The sequence below is a fragment of the Primulina eburnea genome, chromosome 16 (genome assembly GCF_022965805.1).
Source record: "Primulina eburnea isolate SZY01 chromosome 16, ASM2296580v1, whole genome shotgun sequence".
Taxonomy (NCBI): domain Eukaryota; kingdom Viridiplantae; phylum Streptophyta; class Magnoliopsida; order Lamiales; family Gesneriaceae; genus Primulina; species Primulina eburnea.
In genome coordinates, this window is record NC_133116.1 from 5,560,097 (window position 1) to 5,577,511 (window position 17,415).

A 17,415-nucleotide genomic window follows, 5' to 3' on the forward strand; every position below is an offset into this window, starting at 1 on the left:
TTGGGATGTATACAAATTCTAAAAGAATAATGTGTAGTTAATTCCAAGTATCCGATGAGCCAAAAGACCCTAAAAAGGACCTTTTGTGATATCCAAAAAGAAAGTAGCTTGAATTGTAAATTTTTGTTCTTGGAAATGGCCCTAAAAGTTTGAGCCCTCCCCTCCACCTTCGTTGAAAAGTGGGTACGTGTATTCTACCTTATCAATCAAGACAACAGGTTTAAAAAACCAAATATATATATATATATATATATATATATATATATATATATATATAAACTCACCTAGCTATGTGTGTATGTGTGTATTATATATATATTCTTATGATATTACAGCAATATAAAATATAATTTAAACGACTGACCACCATATATCTACCTCTCCGACTACTTCGTAATCCATCAAAACAAAGAGATGGTTTTGGCAAGTTTTGTTCCTTTCTTGTATCTATAGTCCACTGATTCTTTTTCCCACCATACACAACTGCAAAAATAATTCATATAATATGTATATATAGACATTGATAAATAACTATTTGGTCAATGGGTATATTCAACCGATTTGATTCCCCAGCACTATGCACCAATCGTTCATGGAAATAACAGATCTCTATTTCCAAATCACGAGGAAGACGTTGAGAAGCAGATCCCTCCCATTTAATGGCTTGTTCTGAAATCAAGAACCTTGAATCTCTTCCGTTTGGGATTTGGTGGTTTCTGGGGTTGTCGAGATGACCATGTTTTCGGCTGAAAAACGGGGGTTTTCTTACTGTTATGGCGGTGACGGCTACGCTGACGGTTTCAGTGCTATGAACCAGCTACAGGCTTATGATCATAATCATTGCAATAATATTGAAGCTTGCGTAGGATCTGATCCATCTGTGATGGCGGAGGAAGAATCAAGAATTGACGACGAAGGTACTGTAGGGTCAAGCTCGAAGGATACTGCCAAAGAAGAAAGAGACCACAGGGGGTGGCTGCGGCTCGGTATCGGTAGCCATGGTCATGAAACCAAGCAAGATGAAGATCAAACTCGGCCACAAAGGAGAGAGCCAGGCCCGATCGAGCTCGAGCTTATGCCTAGCAACAGTAGTACCAGTTATAGTAATATTCCAATTACTAGTATTCCACCACAATCACAAAATATCAGACTGCCTGAATTTAGAACCCCAAGGACATTGATGAATTTCGGAAGTGGCGCAGGGTTTAATCTCTTGCAAAACACAGGGAACTCTAGCAGTTCAAATTTGCCTCAACAATACCAAGAAACAAACACATGGACAAATAGGAATTTCCCCATCAATACAGCAGCAGCTTCAATTTCTATTTTGTCTTCGTCTCCTAGTTTACCACAGCCTCCTTTAATGCCGTTGGGGTCCTACGTTTCCCGGCCATTTCAACAATATACCGGAGCACCCGGCGGAGTAGATATAACTCGGAGGCCAGTTATAGATTTCAGAGTTATTCAACCTCCCAGGAGACCATCTTCTGGTTTATGGCTCATGCTACAAGCGTCTCAAAACCAGTAAGTGATCAAATACACCCTAAAGTGTAATACAGTTTATAGAAAACACATAAGGATTCTACATTTTAGTTTTCTTGATCTTACTAATTTTATTCGGACCGTGAACTTTTTAATGTCGCCTCGGATTTTATTTTTGGGTTGCAGAGAAAGAGAACCATTTTTACCGCAGCTATCCAAGAGCTACTTGAGAATCAGGTAATTGACTGCATACTTCTAGTTCGTAATTTCTTTTCTTAACCTATTTCATTGAACACCATACTCAGTCCTTGGTCTAGATAAGCACTTTTCATTTGTTTGATTATTGTTTGGTCTCATTTAGGGATGGCAGAATGACAATTCGACTGGTTATTAAATATCTGATTATCAAGCTAAGACTCGAAAGCGAAACCGAGGTATGTAAATTCATCTGTTATCTGTAATACAATTAATCTTCCTCTTTTTTTTTCCTTCCAAATTATAAACACACTATCGATAATTTCTCGGGCTGGTGATACTCAATTATTCTCTAGTAGACCTAGCGGAAACGCGAAAGAAACGGAAGAAGACAATCAACTGATTAATCCCATTATTGAAGAAATGGTTGGTAAAAGAAACATGATGGTAACAGCAGAACTATAAAAACTTCCTTGAGCAATATATATAACTTAAGAAAACTTGAGATAACAACACAAGTAGGTACGATGTATATTTCTAGGTAGCCATCTTAAGTAGGATATCTTTTTGTCTTATTAGCTTAAGCCATCGTACTTAATTATGGATAAAACATGGTTTTGGTCTTATTCAGGAAATGATTTGGTTATTATGCGTTTTATAGATGTTGTTTATAGTTAGTTATTGGTAGAAGAAAAGGGATTAAGGTTTAGGGTTAATGCAACGAGACGTGCTACCTTAATATTTAATATCAACCTACAAAATGTGGGATTTAATGAATGTTACAATCAAAACTATATAGAATTAAGGAGATACTATATTATAAGAATTTTTTAGAGAAAATTAAGCAATCCATGTTACATTCTCAATTCCCTTAATTGTGACTTGTACGTACCAATAAAAAAACATTCGATGAACTATTCGAAAATTCTTCCACCTAAGAATACCCCAACAAAAAATTAAAACATCAATCACATTGTACTAATATTCTTTGCAGTATTTTTATAATCTTACTGGTTTGTTTAACTTGTCCTGCAATTAAGACAACTAATTATTTACAAATAATATATATTAATGACCGCTTAAAACGTTAGATGCTGATTAAAAAATAAATCTCTTCCAAGCTTTATATACTTGGAATTAAAGTATTAATTATTTGTGCATGGTACATTTGGATTGAGAAGTTTGAAAATGTCAGAGAGCAAAGAATACATTAAGGAAAACATGTTTTGATTTGTCTGTTTTGAAGAAAATGTAATAAAGAAAAAGGTCCAATGTATATATTAAATGGATTATTGCTGGCTTACGTTAGTCTAATGAATTTTCTTGATATACATCTGTACTTAGATATTTATAGATAGTGTAATTCTGATTATATATAATTTTCTTGAAATTTTAAAGGAGAATTAATTTATCAGTCATTTTCTTTATTCTTTCATGTACTAGATCGTTAATGTGGGAATTTAATATGATAATGTATTAGAATATTTTGTCAACCAAAATAGTTTAATATTCCAACTCTTCATATGCTAAAATAAATATATATTAGGTTATTTATCCTACCTAGAATTTCTCATTTTCTCCATATATAGTTGTCGAATTAAATTAAATGCTTAAAGTCTTCGAATCATTCCCTTCAATGTCGTATACAATATGTTCCATAATTAAATAATTATTGGAAAGATAATCTGAAATAAATAGAACATGTATATCAACTCCAATCGCCTGCCAAGAATCGTGGCATGGTCAACGACTACAACATTCTATTTGTTTCCTCTTAATCCAATGCTCCAAATGAATGGACGTAATAATCTATTTATTTTAGTTAGGTGGAGTGATTTGTTATAATTAGGTATCGAATCCGAACTCTCGACTCAATTTTGAGAGTTTGATATCAGATGAATTATAAACTATACCCACAAAATTCATTTCTGTTACGTCATAATACTATAAGGTCAACTCTTTCAGTAAATTTATTTTTATGATTGGGATATATGCTTGATCATTCTCCCTATCAACCATAAAATACATAAATTAATGTATGTATATAATATTAAGAGTCAGACATAATTACATAATAATAATAATAATAATAATAATAATAATAATAATAATAATAATAATGCAATAAAAATTGTCTGCCGTCACAATTTTATAAATTAATAGTTCATTACATGGTTACGTGAACGTCAACCTCCCAAAGATACATGAAAAAAATTAGCTAGCTTGTTCATAAAAATATTCAATCTAGTTTAATTAGAACCCTTATGGTTCCATGCCATTCAACCATTTGATCAATTATTTCTTTAATTAATTAATATATATATATATATATATATATATATATATATATATATATATATATATATATATATATATATATATATAATAATGATTTTTTAAAAAAAAAAAAAGGTAGCATGAAACAAAACTGGCCAATGATTGAGATTATGAGTGGGCAGAGATATGATTATAGTATGTCACTTTTCAAAATTTGCATGTTAAATTGGGATTCTGATATTAATCTTCTTTTGGTTTCTATAATTGTATATTCTCTAGTTCACACTAATCATGTAATTGATGTCCATTAAAAAAGTAAATTAGATTGTCTTTTTTCCAGCTAATTAATATATATCTGCATGCGTTACGGTTTGATATCGTCATGCTTTCGAAGGTTTCAACTCAATAAATTGTAGGCCCTTAATTGTCTTTTTCTACGTTTTTGTGCTATAAAAGAGAGATCAAATGGTGCACTTCCATGCTAAAAAAAGTGGTCATTTTCTTGACTCAGCGTAAAAACGATGTCCATGTGTTACTAAGATGTGTGTAATGTCATTTCAGTAGTTTCGTGGGAAAAAATGAATGAAATTATCAAAAATAAAAGATACATTGCTATAAGATTAAATTAGACCGCATAGATTATCAATATTACAAAGAAGCAACCAATAAAGATCGAAATTACTAATTTCGGTATTATTAGTTTTTTGAATAATCTCCTTTTTTTATCCGTTCTAGCTTTCCGGTATTTGATCTAGTAATTTTTCTTCTTCTTGTTTTTTTTTTCTCCATTTTTTTATTCGGCGTATATTTTTCTTTTCTTCTTTTGCGGGTTTATATATGAAGGATATTGGGTAAACACGCGGGCATAATCCAAAGCGCGCGTTACTAGAAAAAGGGTCGAAAATGTCTTACGTTGGAGGATTAGAAAGCAACATTGCATGGTAGATAATGCATTGCAGAATCATTTCGTGTAGATAAACAAGAGGCAAACACGTACAAAAGTAATAATTAATTAGATAATTATTATATTAGTGAAATTGTGTGTGGAATGGAATGTCAATTCCTCATAATTAATAATTCCTATGTAAGTTAATTACTTGATGCCTGGCCAGTTATATAAAATTATAATTATTATGATAATTATAATCGAGAATCGTTGAAGAAATAGAATGTCAACTTGGAGGGGTATTTTTTTAATAAAAAAAATTAATTTGAGTTTCTGAGTGAATAATATATATTAATTCAATGTGCACTAAATAATTGTTGGTTGTTAATAATTTTTTTGTCGATTACGTTCATCACTAAGAGATATGTATGTATAGGTCTACATATACATACATATATATATATATATATATATATATAAATTATGTATATATAATATATATTAGGATAATAATAAAATGAAGTCTGAAGTATACTGATTTAGGCTTATGTGCAAAGTCTGAATGGGGCCCGCAATTAAATTAAAATGATTAAAGAGAGGAGAAGTTTTCAATCGTGTGATGGGCGGCTTCTTTGGTTGGATTAATTGATTAAATGTTAAACTTGGATATTTTTAATTTATTATTAGAAGATTCATTGTGTTTAGACGTTAATTAAATAAATTAACCTTGATTAACGAATCTATTTAAATTTTCTCCTACTTTTAAGTCGAGTTAATTTAAGAATACCATAATTATTCTTAAAGTTAATCATTATAATTAAAGTTAATCATTATAATTAAATGTACATGAATCATTTCAATATCTCGTGTGTTTGAATGTAATCCTAATTAAAGTTGGTATGCGATGCATCGATTATTAATTAATTCCTTAATTTGTTTGCATGAGCCCAAGACAAAATGAAATCATGCACAATTATTCCAATTATATATATATATATATATTAGGATTGGTATCTTTTAGTACTTAAAATGTCTCCATGATCTTTAGTTTTATCTTAATATATGGTTGATTACAGATAGAGTTGACATGTAAAGGGCAGCAGCTTCAAACTTTCTTGACAGTGCAACATGTGAGAGATAACATATGGAGTAATCCAAGAGATTTGATCACCTTGGTTCCCAATTCCTCCACCACTGATCACATTATGGTTCTTCACTATGCTAGGGCTGCACGCGGCGTCTGACCGTGTTTCCCGTCCCGAGTTATATACCACATTTAGGGTTATATATCCGGTCATATTGATAACGATTGTCGTGTACTGTGTCACGCTATAGTTACAGATATCCGGTCGATCGAGCATGTCGAAAACCCGGTCAACATATACACATGACACCAATTAAAAGTATGGTTTAAGGTTTCCTTTTCCACTAATATTTTCCTCAGTGCAATTTAATGTAGAGAGGCTTAGTTGTTATTGTGTTCTTGAATATATTTTTTATTTTATTTTTGTTTATTAATTTCTCTATTCGTGAAGAATAGCTTTGAGAAACGTTCCCATACATGCAAAATGGGCAGTAACTTATGTAAAATTTGCCTGATATTTATTTATTTGAAGTGTGATGCTTATATGTAATCTAAGCAAGTGCTTTCACTGTTGGTATGTGTGGAACCAAATTATTAATCTATATGTACAACACATTCGCATTCTTAGTGTTGGCTCGACTTTTGCAAAAGGGGCGATAAATCCTCCATCCTAAAGTGTTGAAGGGGTTGGAGCCCTGTAAATTTATGTTTAATTTTGAGAAATGGTATTTTGAGTTATTCACATACATATCATGTATTCGGTTTCACTAATTTTAATCAGGAGAAACCGTAGCACACATGTTTATATTTCTGCGATTTTAGTTTTATATCTTATAAAATTTAAGTTTTAATCCGTTATTTTATGATTTTTTTAAAAAAATTATTTCACTTTTCAATGTGATATTGATCAAGACAAGCAGTGTCACATCAGCATTCATAAAGAAAAATGATTAAAATTGTAAAAAGGAAAAAAAAAACTAACCCATCAATATAGAACACAAAAATTGCAAATGAATGAATGTATAGAATTATATATTTCTAAAGCTGAAAAAAGTTGAACCAGATCGACGGGTAGTCAATGACATTATTTTAGAGCAAAAAATACATTTGATACTTTTCATTGAAATTTATTTAATGTATGATGATTCAGTTTTCGAGCTAGCCACACGTTATGCTGTTTTTAAAAATTTTCCCAATAATTGAATATTGCTTGCTGGGCATTTATAAATATTCCAATTCGAGAAAGATGCGACTCTGGGGATCGATATAGTGTTAAAGTTACAATTAAATTTTAAACTAACTAGAAATATAAATAAAGAAAGTGAAAATTGGGGAGCATTATTTGATTTGTTTTGGTAATCAAAATCCTAGACATTCTAGGATCTTGATTTGATATAATTAATTTAAAATGAAATTTATTGTATGTTGCATTGTGGGAAAAAATAATGTTCAAACAAGTTTATAGAGTTGGATTCTCAACAATTAAGAATTTTTAGATCTACGTTATTTTTGAATGCTCGATACTATGTTGTTTAGCTCAAGTCATATTTAAAATGTTGATGTTGTATGGTTATTATCTGCTATAAATTTCGATTCCGTAGCGAAAATGTTTGATCATATGTATTAAATATGACTAATTTAAATTTAACTCGATTTCATTGAACATTAACAGCTACTAGGGTTGCGTTTGGAATGAACACTTTGGATTTGAGGAAAGTAATTGAGGGGAAAATTTTAAATGATTTCAGGTTGAACTAATTTTAAATTCACAGTAATAACTCTAAAAATAATTATTTGAGATTTGAAATTTATTGTCAAGTAGATTTACTCAAACAAACCAATAAATTTATTATTCTAGCTTCAAATCTATCGATCCAAACGCAACATAAAGCTCCCTTGTTCCATATCATTAAAAACTGGTTTTCAAATTGAACGAGCATCTATCTGTATCAGCAAACTTTTTTCCTTTGGTTGCTTTGATTCAAGCTAAGCATGTGAAATTATTAAGAAAAAAAATTGCAAATACGGTGACGAATCCAAAATTTCAATAAAGAGTTGATTGGTACCGGTACATGACTTAATATATAAAATAAGAAAATGGAATTTAAAATTTTAAAAATAATATATAACACCATTCCTTCTCTCGTTTTTTTAAAAAGAATTCTTCTTATTTTAAGAAGTGTTTGCAATCACTAAAATAAAATAATTATTGGATTAAAAAGTTCATTTTTGTGTGTTTTTTAAACCCAGACTCTAGTAAGCTACCGCTTCGTTTGATTTAAATCTAAAAATTGGTGAGATGTTAATCAGTTTTTACAAATGTGTGTTTGGCAGAAAATTAGTGTTACAATAACTTATTTATCAAACACTAGGGATGTAATCGAGTCGAGTCGAGTCGAACTCTTGAATGTTTGAGCTTGGTTTGTTTATAATCGAGCCGAGCTCGAGCTTTATTTAACGAATATATGCATGGCTCACGAGCTTATTCAAGCTTTTATCGAGCCTAAACAAACTTAATAAATATGAATTATACATTTAAATTTCATTAAATTAATTAAAAAGTAAAGTATATATTTAAAGAAAAATATGTTATTCTTATTAAAATTTTTAAATTTATTATGACAAATAAATTTAATAGATTTTTCTATATATTTCATAAATAATATGCAAAATCAATAAATAAAATATCAAAACTATAATTTTTTTCATCTAAAAGATTACTCTCATGAATTTATCAACGAACATATTCACGAGTTAACGAGCCTAATACTGTAAAGCTTGAGTTTGGTTTGTTTATCTTAACGAGCCTCATTAAACGAGCTCAAACGAATCAAGCTTCAAATAGCTCACAAACGGTTTGTTTCGTTTACATCACTATCAAACACTATCCGATTCTGATATTTTCATTTTCTCACTTTTATTTTCGACACTACTAACTTATGATTTTTTTCTCCACTTCTTAATAATATATAAATTTCATCGCTTATTTAAAATCAGAAAGCAAAAAGTCCCTTCTAGAAACGTATATTGACTGTAAATCTTACTTGTCATGTTGTTCCTCTGAGTTCGTGTTTTTATCCCTCTCTTCACTATAATACAAAACAGCTGGTAAATGCAGGGTTGCTTTTGCAACTGATTTGAGTAATTAGGTTAGTGTAAAGCATGACATTGCCAACTCAGTTCCAAACGTTTGTCAATTAATGTTGCTCCACTAACCTCTATAAGTTTGAACCCTAACCTGGTGCAACTTCTCACACCTAATACACTAGCTTGGTAAAAAAATCAAGAGAAACAATGAGAACTGCAAGGTCGAAAAATGGGATTTTTATTGCAGATGATAGCGATGAAGATGGTGGGCAGTCGAGGAGGCAAAATGCCAAAATGAGGATGCGAACTCTAAGACAGAAGAGGAAAGAAATGGAGAGGGATGGTGTGGTGCAGCCTGCTGCACCTAAGCGGCAGTGGCTTCGTCCTCCCATGCCTTCTTCTCTACCTCCGCCTCGGGTGTGTGTGTATATATATATATATACATATATATGTACTTTAAAATAAATTCTCCCATGTGTGGGAGCTCTTATAACTCCCAATTTTGATGACGGACTTAACTAGCCCACTTAATTAAGCTGGGAAATCTTTTTTATATTTGCAACTTTGGCTTAAAAAAAGTTGTAAAAAGTAGAACTTTTTTTTTCAAGGTGAATGTTTGATCCATTTTATTTCTGTTTGTAAGCTTTAGATCCCACCATAGAAATGGTAATTTAGACCTAATCGCGACAAATTAGAGTAACGAATTGCCTAAAATCTAAAGAACAATAAGGCGAAGATTTAAATACCATATCAAATTCCACATGAATCGATCATATTCATATAAATCGACAAAATAATTTAAATGTTATTTATCGACGTTGCGACAAGTTTGACCTTTTTCGCTTGCGACAAAATGATACATTGTTAAGTAATAAATAATCCGTGGTTTCATGCCTCAGGAAGTTGATATGTCTGCCTTGGAGTTCCTCTTCGAGAAAAGACTAAAGCACAGTGATGTGAAAGACCGAGGGCGAGTAGTCATCCCCAAGGTTTATTTTTTCAGTAATTTTTGCATACTTCTTTATTGTATATATTTGATGGTTATGTTAAAATCCCATTTATTAATTGATATATCCGACTAATTTGTTTTCTTTCTTCCCTTTGAGTAGGAATTTGCAGTGAAGCATTTCCCACAACTCGATAGCAAGGAAGGGATGTATATGTCCATGGATGATGTGACCACGCCTAAGTTATGGACATTCAGATACGGGTATATCTATTTTCCTAGTGGAAAAAATAGATACTTAATTTTATTTTATTCTAAAAATATATGTTGAATATTAAATATATTCCCGTAATTTATTTATGTTTTTATGACATCTTTCCCGTGCAGGTTTTGGGCAAACAACAGTGGGAGAATTCATGTGCTTGAACATGCATGTAAGACATTATATGTAATTTTACGTATCTCCCCTATCTCTATACAGTCATCCGTGTAATATTATATACATGCATTGAGATTTTGCTAAATAATTCATATATATTATCTCTCTGAGCTAGATGGTAATATTAAATTTATTTTACCACAAATTTTAAAGAGCGCCTGTAACGGAAATTATTCAGGTGAATTCTTCGCAATGCACGGCCTGCAAAACGGAGATTTCTTGATGTTTTATGTTGATCCTCAAGCGGGAAGATTTGTAAGCATTAATTCATTTTATGCATATGTTATCAATCATATAATTATACTTATATTCACAATATTTAACATATATTTTTCCATTTTTTGCACTTAAATTCTTAGGCCATTGGTTCAAGAAAGGCCGACACCCATGCTGTGAGGGATGATCACCGTGCGCTTGAAGGTGCAACGGTGGACAATAATATGGCTCCAGTTGCTTCAACAAGTGTTACTGGAGCTGTGTCATCCGTCTTCGACGAAGACGATAGCTTGGAATATTTTTTCAAGGATTTGTTGGAGGATGATTTTTTTGATTTGCCAAAACTGTAAATTATTAATTTGGATAATGTATCAAACACTTTTTCAAGCTAATTGAATCACTAAAGATTCAGTAATTGCACGAAAGTTACAAAAATAGAGTTAGGACAAACATATTGTGCCAATAAAGTGCAAAAACTGCATATACTCCTTTTTTTTTTTCAAAAATACCCTTATTTTTATGGAAAATAAAACTGTAATTATAACAAATAAAACTTGAACATAAAATTTTATGGGGAAATTTCATTCTAACATATTTTTTGTACTTAAACTTACATTTTGATATTGAAATTTAATGCTACACGCATAACATAATCAATTGCCACGAGTTGCAATTATTAAGAGGTACAAAAATAATATATAAAACAAAAATTTTAAATCAAAAACGTTGTGCACATATTGTGCAAATATTGTGCACATATTTAGTCATGGTTAACCGATCGGATTGATCTCGAACCGGTATGGAGCCGATCAGATATAATCCGGTTCAAACCGAAACCGGTATACGGGGTTTAGTGTCGAATCAAGTCCGTATTCTTATTGAGTTGGACTAGTTTTTATAAAACTTAATTCGGAACTAATTCAGTCCGAAAATAGGATCTTCTCCAGTCCAATATCAGCTTGTATTATTAATTACTTATTTAGTACCCTGGTAAAGAGTACATTTTTTTAATACCAAATCAATTGGCGTGATTTGATAACTCATGATATATATAAACAAATGACCATTTCAGTCGAATTATTTTAACACTTCCTACTTCACTAAATCAAGGCAAAAACTTACGTGAGGCGGTTTCACGGGTCATATTTTGTGAGACAGATATCTTATTTGGGTTATCCACGAAAAAATATTACTTTTTATGCTAAAAGTATTACTTTTTATTGTGAATATTGGTAGGGTTGACCCGTCTCACAGATAAAGAATCGTGAGACCGTCTCACAAGAGACCTACTCCTAAATCCATACCTAATCAAAAACCAAATTCAAGATAGTTGCAATTGGCTAAATTTGCAATTAGCCGGTGTAAGCAATGATTATTTTCTAAAGTATTAAAATATCTTCTATTCCGACTCACTTCTCTACACTTTTCCCAATCCAAATTCATATACTCTATAATCCATATATCATTAGGAGCTTTAAATTAAACTTAATATTTTTTAAATAATATTTTCAATATGATAATTTTTATTATTTTTAAATTTATGAATTTTTATGGTGTATATGTTAATTTTAATATTTAAAATGGTATGTTTTTTGTGGTCAAAATAAAGTATCAAGATAGTTAATATAAACCACTCATTTATTGTGACATAATATAGTTGGAGTATCTCCAATACTGCATTACAACGGACTGAAAAGTCATTTACATGCAGCGTTGATTGCTCCGATGGGGGCGTCCCACCCTCCCTTGCACCAAATTTGGCGCAGAATTATTTGATTATGATTATAAACAATTAATAAATACTTTAATTTATTAGATAATAATACAAAGTAAAATGTACAAATATAAAATACATCATGTTATTTAATTAATTTTACGTATTCGAGTATTTACCATTTTAATAATGTGTGTGTATTAATCTGTATTTTATGTAATTTTAATTAATTTTATGTATTCGAGTATTTACCATTTTAATAATGTGTGTGTATTAATCTGTATTTTATGTAATTTTAATTAATTTTATGTATTCGAGTATTTACCATTTTAATAATGTGTGTGTATTAATCTGTATTTTATGTAATTTTAATTAATATAAAAAAGTAAATTAATAATTTGAATAATATTTTTATATCATATTAATTAATCATTAAATTTATAAATATATATTAAATACATGATAAAAATAATGTATGTAAAATAAAAAATATTTCGAAAATATTCTTTTTGTTGTTTGATTTGACATAAGTGGGTCGGAGATGGTTAATACAAAACTTGCACTACAATAGATTTTTAAGTTAAAGATGACATTAGATAGTACAATGTATATATGGTATAGTGAATAAACAAAATTAGTGAATTGAAATATCTATTTAATTCCATATATTCAGCCTTAAATTACAACGTTAAAATATATTTTTGGTATTTGATTAATGTAAATAAATTTAAATAATGAAGGGTTGAATTAGAAATCTAGAAAGTATTCGAAACCCTTCAACTTCAAACGATTGGTTGATTTAGAAGTCGGAACAAATTTACATTGAACAAAAAGGAACGAAACAATAATTTATTTTAATTTGTACTTAAAAGTGGTATTCATAATTGGTTAAGATATATGGGAGATAAATTGTAAATTAATGGAGTTGTTCTGGTAACAAGGATATGGTCATACCAACCTACCAAATGTAGTTATTTCAATATTCACATTCTTATTAATTAATATAGTAAGAGAAAGTGATAGATGTGTGTGTATAATATGTATATATTGTTTGGTTAAAACAATTATTTTCACTGCAGATATAGATCGAATCGACATGTCTCACGGATTTTAATGTCAATATTATTTTCATTGTAGGTATAGAATGAGCCGACCTGTTTCACTTATATATATTTATGAGATTTTCTCATAAGAAACATACTTTCAACTTTATACACGAGAAAAATAATATCATGCAAGCGGTGAAAAGAAAAAAAAATCCACTATCTTAATTCACATTATAGGTTTTGGTTTACTAATTGTTCATTTTTTAGTTTTTTACAATATCTTTGATTTTGTTAGCTTTTAGTCTAATTTCAGCGCAGTCTTAATGTTTCATCTAAAAATACTTATGTTATGATGAAAATGTTGACTTGGCACCAAGGAATGTTGATATGGCACCTGAAATTGTTATTTTTCCTTCATCACATCAGCAGTTGGCTCAGAATATTTGAAAATTAAAATTTAGTGCACTAAGACTAAAATTTGACAAATTAATGGATTATATTGAATTTTTTTTTATTTTTTCAAAACTACAACAATGCCTCATTGTCATGTAATCGTGATATTACGTGGATGTCTATACAGAGAAGAATTTAGCATTAAAGCCCATTAATTATCTCGAGTTAAATAAAGTCCCAAATATTTTATTTATATGGCATCATTTCAATAAATATATTATAATTAATCCTTTCGGAATCCCATCAAATTAATTCCAATGCAATCTAAGTATGTGATTTAGGGATTTTGAAATATTTTCTCACGTAAATATAGGTAAAGCATAAAAAAAACAATCATTGTTTGATGTTAAATATCTCAAATCGGCTGAATTAAAATTTTGAAAGTTAAGTATATATAGCCTTAGACAATCCTCCTCTCTTAAACTACATTTTAGGGTGAAGTTAAGCTTAAGTTCATGATCTTAACATGATATCAAAGTTCAAACTCAGCTTTATGTGTTGACTGCCCTTATGAATCACCTGCATTAATCTTGTAAACTTCACGTTATATTTTTTCATTCCTGAGTGTGAGGGGTATATTAGATATTTCACATTGACTAGATTAAGTTTTTAGAAGATATTCTTCCTCTTTGAACTAACTTTTATGGTGTAGTTACGCCAAGTTCATGATCGTAACACTTGAGTCCTAATAAATTCTAAAGGTTGTGTTGTTTATAAAACGCAAAATTCTTGAAGATGATTAGTTAATGTAATGCGTAAAAATTAAGGAGGACAAATTTAAATTTTACATTCATAGAACATTTACGAAGTGTTTTAAAGAGATTTTGCTTATTTTAAAGTGATTATTCTGGATATTATATTGAATTTGGTAAAAAACTAAAGGTCGGAGCGATCGAAAATAGAAGTCTAAAACTAGTATAAGTTACAGTTTGATTGGTTTGGAAAATAATTGCTTCCAAATTTAATTTTTAGTTAAATGACAACCATATCCTTAAACTATATAAATCTGATATATTTTAATTATCTAAAATTTAATATTCAAACCATAAAAAATATGTTTATATAATTATTATTACATTATGAATATTGAATCAAAATTATTTTTTTTATAATATGAATGATTAAAAAAATATATAATATTAATAAAAATATAAATATAACATATATATATAAATGACAAAATTATTTTTTTCCTTCTCAGTTGTCTCAAATATATAGCCTAATTTCTATATTTATTAGTATTTAGTAATATAACTCTATTAACTAAGTTTTAAAAAATTTGAAACTATTTTTCGGATGAATTAAATAAAAATAAAATAGAAATTTATTTTGTAAATTTTACTTTTTTAATGATTTTTAAATCCATTTGAAAAGGCAAACCGCAAACAAATCTGTGTATTTGAGATGAATAGAAGAATATAAAATAAGAAAATGGAATTTAAAAATTTTGAAAATAAGGCATAAAATTCGAACACCAGTCCTCGTTTTCAATTTCTCTAGAACATGCATTTCATACATATTGTCAGTAAATCCCACTTGTCCTGTTGTGTTCTCTGAGTTCGTGATGTTAGTCTCCTCTTCACTATATTACAAAACAGTTGGTAAACGTGGAGTTGCTTTTGCAACTGATTTCAGTAATCCCGTTAGGGTAAAGCATGACATTGCCTACACATTTCCAAACCTATGTTAATTAATGTTGCTCCACTGACCACTATAAATTTGAACTCCAATCTAGTGCAACTTCGCATACCTAATAAACTTGGTGAAAAATCAAGAGAAACAATGAGAACTGCAAGGTCGAAAAGTAGAATTTTCGTTGCAGATGATAGCGATGAAGATGGTGGGTTGTCGAGGAGGGAAAATGCAAAAATGAGGTTGGAAACACTTAGACAGAAAAGAAAAGAGAGGGAGAGGGAGAGGGAGATGGTGGTGCAGCCCGCGGCTCCACCGAAGCGACAGTGGCTTCGTCCTCCCGTGCCTTCTTCTCTGCCACCAACTAGGGTATACATACATGATCATATCAATTCAATTTATTATTCCCAATTTTCATAAAAGAAAATGAGTACTGTTTCTTCTTATTGAAAATCAAGTGGCGTCTTTGACTCTTTGGCTTAATCTACCAATGTAAATCCAACATTATAAATCAATGTTCCTATAAATCAACAAAATAATTTATCCGTGCACGGTATAATATATCGATGTATAGACAAGTTTTACCTTTTTCGCCTCAACAAAACGATATTCATAACTAATTAAACCACAGTTTTATGCCGCAGGAAGTTGATATGTCCGCCTTGGAATTCCTCTTTGAGAAGAGATTAAGGCACAGCGATGTGAAAGATAGAGGGCGCGTAGTCATCCCTAAGGTTTTTTTGTTCCCATTAATTTTTTTTCATTTTTTTTATTTGATGGTTTTTTTACTTATATTATAATCCCATTTATTAATTGATATATACGACATGTTTTCTTTCTACTTTTGACAAGGAATTTGCCCTTAAGCATTTCCCAGAAGTTGGAAATAAAGAAGGAATCTATATATCCATGGATGATGTCACTAGGCCAAAATTATGGACATTTAGATACGGGTATATCTAATATCTTTTTTCCACTGACTATAGATACAAAATTATTCTCTTTTATTCTGTATATATAAATATTAATATTTTTCCCATAATTTTTTAATGGAGGAAAATCTTAAAAAAACACAGTTTTTATACTATTATGGTGTCTTTCCCGTGCAGGTTTTGGTCAAACACTAGTGGAAGAGTACATGTGCTTGAGCATGCATGTGAGTCATTGAATCTGCATTTTTATCGTCCCTATATCTACATATGTTGTGATTTAGCTAATTAATTCATATCAACCAATCTTTAAATGGAGATTTATTTCACCAGTAATTAACTTTAAGCGCTTGCATGTAAAATATTTAGGTGAATTCTTCGCGATGCATGGCTTGCAGAACGGGGATTTTCTAATGTTTTATATCGATCGTCAAGTCGGAAGATTTGTGAGTGTTGATGTATATCATATATAAGCGCCGTCGATCACGAATGTAATTATACATACATGTTACATTAATGTAATGACAAAGAGTGATCGAATTATGTTTTCTTTGGTTGTACTTAAATTCATAGGCCATTGGTTCGAGGAAAGCGCTCGACATGCAATATTCTGCACGGGACGAGCACCGTGATCTTGAAGGTGCTACTCTACTGGACAACAATTCCCTATCTGTTGCCTCGACGAGTGATGGAATTGTGCCATCTGCTGTTGAAGATGATAGCTTGGCATATTTTCCCCTGGAGTTGTTGGACGACGATTTTTTTGATTTACCCAAACTGTAAAAATGTGCCGCCTGTTATATTATTATTATTTGGATAATTTGTTCTATTCATTAAGATAATTCAATCAATTAAAGATTCTTTATAGAATTGGAAGAAACCATGTGTGCAATTTAAGTGCAAAAACTGAAATATTATTATGTTTCTTTATATATATATATATAAAGAAATAAAATAATTATGCAATGGTTTATTATGGCAGGTCATGAAATTTTTAACAGATGGAAAATTAATATGAAATAAGTACTC

General features: G+C 30.2%; 1 protein-coding gene across 1 annotated transcript; it reads left to right on the top strand.

Annotated features, from left to right (window-relative positions):
* The first annotated feature begins 296 nt into the window (after positions 1-296).
* LOC140816536 (uncharacterized) lies at positions 297-6,402 on the top strand. The gene is made up of 4 exons (XM_073175866.1): positions 297-1,524; positions 1,669-1,719; positions 1,844-1,916; positions 5,917-6,402. Exons 1-4 carry the CDS (start codon positions 731-733, stop codon positions 6,082-6,084), a joined length of 1,086 nt encoding a protein of 361 aa, XP_073031967.1. The 5' UTR covers positions 297-730; the 3' UTR covers positions 6,085-6,402.
* The last annotated feature ends 11,013 nt before the right edge of the window (positions 6,403-17,415 follow it).